The sequence below is a fragment of the Antrostomus carolinensis genome, unplaced genomic scaffold (assembly GCF_000700745.2).
Source record: "Antrostomus carolinensis isolate BGI_N321 unplaced genomic scaffold, ASM70074v2 scaffold47434, whole genome shotgun sequence".
In the NCBI taxonomy this organism is placed as follows: domain Eukaryota; kingdom Metazoa; phylum Chordata; class Aves; order Caprimulgiformes; family Caprimulgidae; genus Antrostomus; species Antrostomus carolinensis.
Window position 1 is genome coordinate 773 of NW_010313832.1, and position 11,526 is coordinate 12,298.

Sequence of the window (11,526 nt, forward strand, 5' to 3'; positions counted from 1 at the left end):
TCAGCAAACATAAAACAAATTAACACTTGTTTGTGTGAGAGAGTGGATCCTGCCTTGACACGAGGCCGTGTGAGTGCGTGTGCAAGGATGCATGGAAAATGAGGTAGGATTGACCTTTTGGGTGAAAGTTTGTGGTTAAATCACATAATCCACTTTTCAAACCATAAAGTGGGTTTACAGCTATTGCAATTACTTTTTCTAAACAGAAAATACTTTTTGTTGAAGCATCCATCTAAACTGATGATACATTTCTTTTCCTCCCCCCCTCTCCAGTGTCTACTGGCCTCTGTTTGTCTTAATATTTTACTTCATCTGCCCCATTCCCCACTTCATTGCAAAAAGAGTAAGTGATGACAGTGATGCAGCCAGCAGTGCCTGCAGGGAACTGGCGTATTTCTTCACCACTGGAATTGTTGTTTCTGCCTTTGGATTTCCTATAATCCTTGCACGGGTTGAAGCGGTGAGTTCTCCTTGCTAATTTTTGTTCTAAGACACTAGTTACTGTGTAAAATTTTTAAGTGCACTGTTGCTGGTTGTAAAACCTGTCTTTAATTTAATTATTGTGATGTTTCTATATTCGGATTAAAATAATCACTCTGCTGAAATTTTTTTCTGTCAATGCTGCTTTTTTGGCCTAAACAAAGGACTTGCATGACTGAAAAGTTTTCAGCTGGGTTTTTTCCAGATTTGTTTTGGTCCAGTACAAGGTATTATCTCCTCCTGCATCTCATGCCTCTCTGTCTCATCAACTTTTGCACCGCTTCTTGCAGCACCTTCCTTATTTTTATCTCAGAATGTCTGCTTTCTCCATTTAGGATGCTGAAAACTTGGTGACTGGAAGTGCATTATCAGTTAAAAGATAAAAAGGCTAAACTTCAGAGCTGCCCATCTGATTTTCAGAGCATTTCCCAAGCTCATGCTTTGTCCCCTCAAAGCCTGAGGAAATTCTGCTAGCTTCTTTTCTCTTTGCTTTCTGAACTGCTCTTCAGTGGTGAGATTTTGTCACATTTATTTTGCAAGACAAAGAACTTTCGTCCCATCTCCCAAACTACCCAGTGACGGGTTTATGTGTTGTGTTTGGTTTTGGTTTTTTTTTCCTCCTTCAGTCTTTCTGTTTTGCTTAAAACTTTTGTGCTTTGTTTTAATTTATTTATAAGGCAAAATATCCCTGACACTGCAGTTTTGTTGTTTTAAGTTGTGGAGCTGAGAGTAGGAGGAACCAGAAGTGACCACGAGGGGGAACTCACATTCATAGCTATATCTTTTATACTGTTGCTTATTTGAGTCAACTTAGTTAAGCAGACTGTTAAAAAAAGCTGTTTACCTTTAAAACTGTGTACTGTTTTCCATGCTTGTTACTGGCATTTTTTTAAAAGGTGATCTTTTATTTTGTTGTGTAGCAGTTAAAGGGGAGCACTAGTCTCACCAGATTTTTCTGTGGCTTAGGTATGTTTTAGCCACTTGTATGGCAAGGTAATTATTTTGTTCTAAAACATAGTGTTATTAGCCTGTCTGTTGGAGTGTTGTATTAATAATATGAGGGTTGCTAATTAATAATTAGTCACATAAATGGAATTCTTTAGCATTTGTCTTTTTTCTTTAGGCTTTTAGCACCTTTCTGCATTATTTTGTTTAGTTTGTCTAATGTGTATAAATAACTGACCTGATCCTATAAGAACTGGTTTGATTGTTTCATTTCCTTGCATTTCAGATCAAATGGGGAGCCTGTGGTCTGGTGCTGGCTGGCAATGCAGTCATTTTCCTTACTATTTTAGGCTTTTTTCTTGTGTTTGGTAGAGGAGATGACTTTAGCTGGGAGCAGTGGTAGGACCTCGCTCTGATGCTGGTAATATTTTACAGCGTGTATTACCCTCTGTATACTCTGTGTGTATATCTGTACATATTATAACATCTCTGTGTGTGTGCACGCCGAGATGTATGTGTGTGTGCATCTGCATCTCGTTTTACATTATCAGATCATGCATTTCAGCCAAAGGGAAAATGTCATCACCCTTGTGACAGCTGGCTTCATGTATCCAGTAAAAGCCCGAATCACCGTTGCAAATTTGTCCCCAAAGTTTACAAAACCTAAGTGGTTGCACTCATTTTTTTCACTATATGCATTAACTTTTGTTTTAATCACAGTAGTATCATTGGTACACCTGATATTGGTCGGCACGCTCGTTGTTTTTTGTTAATCATGTAATCAAAATAGGCCAATATAAAGATTATCCTACTTGATACTGTTTAATTTGATCGACCTTTTTGATTTGATTAGGTTTGAATGAATACTTGCTTTTCATTTGAGTAATTGTAATTTTAAGTGTTTTTTTCTTCATAACCTAAAACCAAACATAGGTTATGCCAACTCTTTTGCTACCTAATGAAAGAAAAAACAAAATAACCTGGGTTTAAAATCCTTTCTTCCACTTACATTGTTCATTTAAAAAATAATTCACTCCCCATAAAGATACTCAGGCTTTATCCCTATTCAGCTTAACAACTGTGGATGTATTTTGGGAATAATATATTTTAATGCCTCTTTAATGCTTAGAGCTGACTTTACTGCTCTTATGAAGGTTCACAAAAGAAGAAACTACCCTCAGGACACTTACAATCACAGTGTAGTAGTCAACTCTGTATTCTTATGTGTGAATTGCAAAGAAGTGAGTGTTCTGCTGCTTAGGACTTGTTATCTTCTCAGTTCTCATTGCTTTTAAAACATACTTATTCAACTACTATTTTTTTTTTTCTGTAAGAAAAGATTGTTATATTAAAACACAGCATTTTTAAATGGCATTAATTATCCTAATCACCATTCACATAATTATGCTTATCAAGGCAAACTTTATTACTGTTTTGACTTGCTGAATCCTGCCAGTTGTGGAGGCACTCAGTTTGGTAACAGTGCATTCTGATACAACCCCAACTCTCAAAGACACTTCAGTAATCTACACAGGGGTAAAGGATGAGACACCTTAGTTTATTCTGTCACAGAAAAATAGACACGAAGAGGTTCCTGCTCTGTGAAGTAAGAAGCTGAATTCCTGCCTAGGGTATGTTTTACTATTGCAAGTCCTTTAGATTGCAAATGAGTTTATAGCTGTGTGAGTTGCTTCACCGCTGAACTGCTGTCACTGTGTCTACCTATGAGGGACATTGTGTAAGGAGGTAAGAGAATCCACCCTACGAGATGTGGTAGCTTCACCAACGCAGTGCTTTTTGCCCCTCTAAGTTGTATGGAACTATTTATGCTGCTCTCCAAAACTCTCTCAATACTTGTGTACTGCAAAAGGATGTCCTGTGGATTGCTGTGCAGAGTGAAGGTTCAAAGAGTGATGAATGTTACATGAACACTCTGATACTGGGTCTTTTGTTCATGCTCAGTGCCCTAGAAGAAGGGTACAGAAACCATTCTGTGGTCCAAGTAATGTAGTATGACTTAAGTAGGAATGGAATATCCTGTTTCAGGAAGGTTAATGACATGTTTTAAATTTAAACTTCAGGTGTGTGTAAGGTGAACACTTCAGTGCTGAGGAATGCTGAGTAGCTGTGTTTTATACTGAAGTGTGTCTCGCTGTCATTCTTGTAAGAGAATTAACATTCAAGGGCAGGATTTTTCTGGATGTTCATGCTTCATCAAAGACATGGCAGGAATATACTTGTAAAGTTTTTACAGTGTTGTCTTCCTGAATTTAGGTGAAATCTCTTGAACCCTACTGATTTGTAAAGTACTACTGTGGAAATTACTTGTTCTAATTATGAGCCAGGTTGTTTAGAGTGATCACAGTTTCCATGTGTAAGTCCTGCTTTGATTTTTGAAGAAGTTACTTTTTTTTCCCTATACCATAGCATTTTTCATTCAAATTGAAGTAAAACAGCAACAGTAATACACAACTTGAAGTGCCTGATCCTGTAAATGCCTAAAGTCATTGCTAACAATTCTGATTAACCCCTGATTGCAGGGGTAGCTTCTCCAGTATTTTTACATCTTAAAATTTAAGTACTGAAGGCAGCAATCGAAGTCGACAAAGCTACTCAATTACTGATGAAGTTTTGCTTTCAAGACAGCTGAGTTTTTGTTTTGTTTTGGTTTTTTTTTAATTAGAGAATGATTATTTGTAGAATCCGTTCTAGGTCTGTCAGTAAATAGTGTGCTTGTGGCAGATTGGGGTCCAGGCAGTAAACATGACAATCTGAAATAGAAAAGGAGGACTAGAAAGTACAGTCTTGAAGAGAGGTTGCTTCTTTGACAAATGATTCTGTTGTACTGTATTTCCTTTGATATTACTGTGGTCGGTGGGTACGTCATGAAATGGTGGATATGGAGAGAGAGTCAATGCTATTTTTATTTCTTCTTCTTCTTTTGAAGCAGCTACATGCACTAATCCTTAATGTGAACTTCATGCAGTTTTTCACCATGGACTTTTGACTTTAAAATAAGTTTTAACTTAAAAAAAAATTGTGTTTAACGGTGTTTAAATCATGGAAATCTGCCTTGACTTCTTTAAAAGTAAATTTGCTTGAATGAGTCTTTGATATCAAATAGTCAGGGTAAAACAAATTTTTCAATGCTTTTTTTTATCAAGAGCTTCACTCATTCACACAAACCTGGTGCTTTAATGGCCAGTACTGGGCATACTGTCACTCTCTACCAGTAGCAATTTACTGTGGTTTCTCTGAAATTGTTTTCCTATAGGGAAGTGAATACTGTGTATCCAAAGTGCCTTAATTTAGATACTGTGCTGATTTTGTGCAAGCATTTATGTGGCAACATCACCATGTTTTGTAATCAGCTGAAAATCTGTTACTGCATTTTTTGTATAGCTTCCTTGTCCACTAATCCCATTTTCTGTAACTCAGAATGCAGTGCAGCTTTTACTTTTGTAAACACTATTTTTATTTCCTGTGATCGCCAGGTTCTTGAGCTGATGAAGTATTAAAAACATGGAAATTAAAACTGAAACATATTCTACTTTTCTTTTTGAATTGTCTAATAAAACTGACTTTTGGAATTGTCTAATAAACATATCTGATGCTTAAGTGTTTGTCTGTCTTAAATTTCAAGAGATGACAACAGGTTTTTGTGTCAGAGGAAGGAGACAACGTATCTGGTGGTGCTTTCATAATGTTATGAATGGTATAATGAACAAATTTCAGAAGCCATGATCTAGTTGCAATAGGTAATTACTGTTCTGGCGTGCATTAGAATGTATTGTAGAGGCTGTATTAAAAAATCTGGGTAAATTCTCATCACTTATCTCTTATGTACATGGTAGTAAATCCATGAGCTTTCAAAGGTCTTCAAAAAAAGATGGTATGTTAGGTAGCACTTGACCTCTTCCACTTTCCTTGCTTCAGAAGAGTCCAGGGTAAGACACATTTGCCCTGTCAGCACTGATGGAACCAGGGATGCAGAGGGCTCTTTCGTTTCAAGGTCAGTACTCCTGTAGTTAAGTTGGTGAATATATTAAGTGGGTGATTTTGATCAGTGCTTGTGCTCAGTTATTTTAATCCATTTGTGAAAGCACCCACCAGCAGAAGGAGGCTGTAGTGTCTGTGTGCTAATGATACGAGCATCTGAGCTTTGGAGAAGGTGACTGCACTTGTACTTTGAATCAGTTAGCCCCTGGTTTTGCCCTGTTTTGCAAAACAAATGTTTGGGATCAGTGTTCTGTGCTGCCTAGGCCAGCTCCTGCTTTGCAAATAAGAGTAACTCAAGGCCCTAGGTTTGGTTCTTGAGCTCCCTTAAATTTCAGAAGGAACTTCTTTACAGTGAGGGTGCCAGAGCCCTGGGACAGGCTGCCCAGGGAGGGTGTGGAGTCTCCTTCTCTGGAGACATTCAAGACCCGCCTGGACACCTTCCTGTGTGATCTCATTGAGGTTCCTGCTCTGGCAGGGGGATTGGACTGGATGATCTTTCGAGGTCCCTTCCAATCCCTGACATTCTGTGATTCTGTGATTTGCTAGTATTATCTGTATGGTATAACTTTTATTTATAAAATAGAAGAGCTGTTCCCTGTCAATTTAGCTGGGAAAAAAGTATAAATACACATGAGAGTCTAGCACTGGTTTTGTAGTCTGTTCAGTCCTTTAAGAAAGCTGGTAATCTTCCCAACTAGTTATGATCTTGGATAACTTTAAAAAAAAACTTAAAACAGGCTTTAATCCCATAAAATTAAGCTCATTAATACCTGGGAGTTAACCAAAGAAACCTGTCCTAGTAAGCCACATATAGATTTTTTTATTGTTAAACTGCAAATGATGTAAAGCTTTACAATGATCTCTATAACCCTAATCTCACTTGTTAACGCAGCGTGATGTTTAAGATGCTGCATCATTTACTCTGCAGGGATTGTTCCTGGTCTGTGATAATGGATGAAATGACTATTTTATTAAGCTGGATACACACCAGGTACTAATAACTAATAATTGATTGGTTTAAGTGGCCTCTGCAAATATATGACCAGTGTACGTACTAGAGGGCTTTACAGGGAAGTGTCTTGGTGCAATAGGTAAGGAAGCATTGACTGGTGAATTGTGATTAAATTTTAAAGATCAGCTGGACACTCTTAGAAGAACATTTTCTCTGATGTCCTGTTCCTATATTTATCTCTTGTCTTATTGTTTTGCTTTTCTTCTTTATGTTGAGGTTTATTTCAGCTGTGTCTCTGGTTTATTTTCAGAAATTGGTTACAGTTGTTTATGTTCAACTGGAAACAATTCACTTTTTTTTGTTGGGTTTTTTTTTTTGAGGTACTACTTCCCATAAACTAGTTGTATATTTTGACAATATTCTGGATACTACTACTTTCTAAAGACTCATTTTTAAATTGACTGGTTGATTGTTCCCTGCTTCCTCACCCATGAGGGTGACCAACCCTTGTCCACCTGTGCAGATGGCTTCCTTCCTGAGGGCCCTCAATGCTTGGAGGTCCTTATGGCCATCTATGAGGCAGATATTGCTGGGAAGAGAACAGGGGTTTTAAAAATATACATTTTTCTGCCTAGAAAATCCTTATATCACAGAATCACAGAATGTTGGGGTTTGGAAGGGACCTCAAAAGATCATCTAGTCCAATCCCCCTGCCAGAGCAGGAACCTAAATGAGAAGACCTATATGATAGGAGGACGATTGTTTTCAAAGTGAGGCTAAACCTGTGGCTTTCTTTAATGAAGTAATTTATATGTAATGAATATAATTGTGCAAAATTACACATAATATAGTCTTGCTTTGGAGTCTTTGCATATGGGGAAGACTTCTTCCCGTGAAACATGTTTATAAGGTTACTGTCTATTAAAATGAAGAATTTCAACTGTGTAGTTACAGTGGTCCTCCCAGGCATCGTGATCGGAAGCCCTGATATATTCTCTGTTAGCTGCTTGTTTACTGTTTGTGGAAGTTGCCTGTGTTATGTTGTATTTTTAATTGCGTATTTTCCTTGGGGAATGCTTGTAAAATTAATTGCTCGCTTTTGTGGAGCTTAAAAAAAACCCAAAACAAAAAAACCCAACACTACACACAGCCCAAAAACATATTCAAGCTCAGGTTGTGTGTAGTTCACTTGAAACCCTTAAATGGAGAATAGATCGCTGAGGCTCAAAGAGAGCTCGAGGCAGCAGGGGATGTGAATATCTCCTGGTAGGTCCAGGAGGAGATCAGCTGAGGCTATCGATGCCCCTGAATTTTGTTTTTGATCTTAATTTTCTGATATATTGGCTAAGTTGCTTTCATATTTCTTGGTCAATATGAATAAATGATGGGTGCTGCTTGGATGTTTTTGCTTGGGGATTTGGGGGGAAGTTAAACAGTATTTCTCGTGCTTTAGGAAGCGCATGCTTAGAGTGAGAGGCTTGGTCGTGACATTTATGTTTTGCTTGCCCTTTGTTGTGACTGTTTGATCTGGGCTTGTGATTTTGTTAGTTTAATTTCTGCCTAAGACTGGTATTTCCTAATATAATAGGAGCCTTTGTTGCCAGTCTTCCATCTAAAAAAAAAAAAAAAGGAAGAGGAAAAAAAAAAGAAGCTTTACACAACATAAAAACAAAAGCTGTTTAGTTGTAACTTACTGGCTACTGATCAAATTCTCCCTTTTTGAAGCTGGTGGGAATTTGCTGTTGAGGTCAATATGATGGGGAAGGAGAGATGAAAGAGATCCATCTAGTTCCATTAGATGCCGGATCCCTTCATGTCCAAGGGCAATCTCTGAGCGAGCTTACGAGTCACTTCTGTGCCCTACACTGTCCGTTTGTCTGAGTGTCTGTTTCTTCGGGCTGCACTACGCAGGATATGGGGTGATCTTGGCTACAAAATTCCATGTCCCTGCATTTCAACAGAGGGCACTTTACTCCAGGAGAGGATTGAACAGCTTGTCCTTGTTTCTGGTAACGTGGTTCAGTGTCACCCGGCATGGCCAATCTTTCTTTGGTATTCTCTTTTTTGTTTTCTAAATGTTAATGATTGCAATGGGATGTTAGGATGCTTTAAACAACTCCACGATGATAAAAAAATTTCCCATATAGTAAGTCTTGAAAGAGATCTCTGCTCTTAGTTTAAATTTAAGATATTGAGGAATGCAGAATATTTCTTGTATACATACATAAGGGAAATTTTACCTTTTGAATCAGATAATACAAAATAATAAACCTTAGGCAGTCCAGAGCATGTTATCTCTTCATTCCTTCAAAGAAGATTGCATTCTTAACAAAAGATTTTGCTGTTTAATTAAACTCTACAGCAGAAAATATATTAGTTTCCAAGCATCTTTTAATAGCTGGACAGATACTAATTAGAGACAATTTCAAAATGCACAGTCTTTCTGGCAGTCTCATAGGTGAGCAGTGTGTAAAGTTAATTAGGATTCAGCAAATATCTTCAGGTGGGATTCATAAAGTTCGGTTGGAAAAGACCTTTGAGATCATCAAGTCCAACCGTACCTGTCCACTGCTAAACCAGATCTCTGAGCACCTCGTCTGCCCGTCTGTTAAATCCCTCCAGGGATGGGGACTCCACCACTGCCCTGGGCAACCCCTTCCAATGCCTCAGAACCCTTGCAGCAAAGAAATTCTTCCTCACATCCCATCTCAACTGCCCTGGCCACAACTGGAGCCCATTTCCTCTTGTCCTGGCCCTTGGGCCTTGGTTGAACAGACCCACCCCCACCTCTCTCCACCCTCCTCCAAGGGACTTGCACAGAGCCACAAGGTCTCCCCTCAGCCTCCTTTTCTCCAGGCTCAACACCCCCAGTTCCCTCAGCCACAAGGGAACTCAGCACACTTGTGCTCCAGACCCTTCCCCAGCTCCCTTGACCTTCTCTGGACACATTCCAGAGAAGATTCAGATCATTCAAACCCCTTTAGACCTAAAGATTGATGCAGGTGTCTCTTTGTCCTGTCTTTTACAGTGGTTGTACCCCATTGTTAGTCTGTTCTCTTCATCTTTCCTTAGTCCTTTTCCCCCAGGGCCCAGCCCTGCACAGAAAGCCCAGAAGGTCCCAGCTCCAAACAGGTGTTGAGCTGCAGTTCTGTCCTGACTCCAGCCCTCGTCCTGTCTCTTGGGGTTGCTCAGGAGGTCCTCAGATCCCTTACCTAACCCTAGCCTACAGGAGGGACTCTGTGTTCCACACGTGCCTTTGTCTACAGTGCCGTTAAGAACCAACCAAGCAAACCCAACCCAAAGCAACCCTCCCCCAATTACTGACAGTTCCAGTTTCTCTGGAATAAGGGAGTGAATTTTAAACTCCTGCCATCAGTAATTGCAACCAGTTCTTGCTTCCCTGCCCTGATGGGGCTGAGCTATTGTCATCTCTGGCTGTCACAAGAAGCTGAGCCAAAAGCAAGTCACACATTGAAAACAACAAACGCTGATTTATGGAGAGTATTAACGAGATGGAAAGAGAGGCAGGGAAGTGGCAATTGAGAAAGAGCGATGTCATAAAATACTAATTGGTTCTGGATGTGAATTGATGGCTCTGACTTCCAACTTGTAATTACTTAAAACTTGTGTTTAACAGAAAGAGGCTAAAAATACTCAGTGCTCTTCTGTAAGGACTGACTTTCTCCAATACACCAAAAAACCCATTCTGAGATGATAGTTCCTTCAACCACAGAGAAACAGCTTGGGCAATTAGAGTTCCTCTGTTTGAGAGCTATTTTCTTGATTCTCCTTGCACCATTTTCCCTCATTTGCCCTTTGGTGTCTTTGCTATTAAAGCCAGGATTTGTTGTGTAACTTCCTATAGCAACATGCATATAAGAAAAGCAATTATACTTTTTTCCTTTTTTCCTTTTTTCTTTCTTTCTTTCTTTCTTTCTTTCCTTCTTTCCTTCTTTCCTTCTTTCCTTCTTTCCTTCTTTCCTTCTTTCCTTCTTTCCTTCTTTCCTTCTTTCCTTCTAAACACAAGCTCATTTAGGAAAAAAAATAATTTCCATTTTGTAACCACAACATTAACTTAACTTTGAAAACATCTTGTCTATCCAAGGTGAATGCTTGGCTCTGAATTTGAGAGCTGCACAACGGTTTGTGTTGAGGTGCTGCATGCTGACTGCTGTTGTTTTAGTCACTTTTCTGTTAATTACCATAATGGACCAGAAGACTTGGGTAGAAGGACAAAGTTTGTTCTCCGGAAGGTCCCTTGGGTTGTAATGAGGATTATCCAGAGTGTCTTTTTAGATGTGGTAAGACTAAGCAGAACAGATGTATGGGAAACCTTGAGATCGAGTCCTTATTTTAAGAGAAATTAACACGTGCTTTTAAAGAATGTGCTTTTTGGGCATCGTGTTTTAATATATGACATAAATCCAGCGTTACTAGATAATCACTAAACCAGGATGCATTTCGTTAACCCCACTCCAGTACAACAGGCACAGCAGAAGCATCTGGATTATATCCCTGATTTGCCCCTATGTAGAGAAAAATTGTATTTGTCCTCCATTTATCTTTACTTAGAAGCTTAACCCAAAATCCCCTAAAAATCAACAGATTCACTGGTGGTTTCAGTGAATCTCTATGAGATCCAAATAGGACCAGTTTCATATATTTCCAACAACATTTCCACCTCTGGGATTTGAGTACCGAGTTTGCCACAGAATATCTGATAAACAAAATCCTATAGTAGTGTCCTGGTTTGAGCTGGGCCAGAGCTGGTTCTGTTCAGCAGCTGGAACAGCGCTGGGGGTTGGGTTCAGCTGGGATTTGTTATGAGAGAGACACTGAGAACATCCCCATGTTGCATTTGTGTCCCTGGCACTGAAGGACTTTGTGTTTGTCCGTCTGCAAGCGCAAGATCTCAGGGGTGAGGAATATTGAACTGGATCAGCTCCATGGGCATTGGGCTCTGCCAAGGGGCTGTTCCATCTCCTGTCCCCCATGGGCAGGAGATTCATGGGGGGCTCTTCCTCTCTTGCTCTCTCTGGCTTTGGCTCGGGCTCTGGCTCTCCCGGGATTGTGGTTTCGGGTCGGGATTGTCGCTCCTGCCGGATCGTGATCTGGGAACGGGCGGGTGGTGAGCAATGGCACTGGGTATC

At 39.6% G+C, this 11,526-nt stretch overlaps 1 protein-coding gene across 1 annotated transcript; it reads left to right on the plus strand.

The window, feature by feature from the left end:
- Nucleotides 1-273: 273 nt before the first annotated feature.
- On the plus strand, nt 274-1,828 carry LEPROT (leptin receptor overlapping transcript; the record flags this gene model as incomplete). Its single annotated transcript, XM_010167437.1, has 2 exons — nt 274-460; nt 1,712-1,828. Coding segments are annotated over 2 exons (304 nt in total), but the record flags the coding sequence as incomplete, so codon positions are not given.
- Between the last annotated feature and the right edge of the window lie 9,698 nt (nt 1,829-11,526).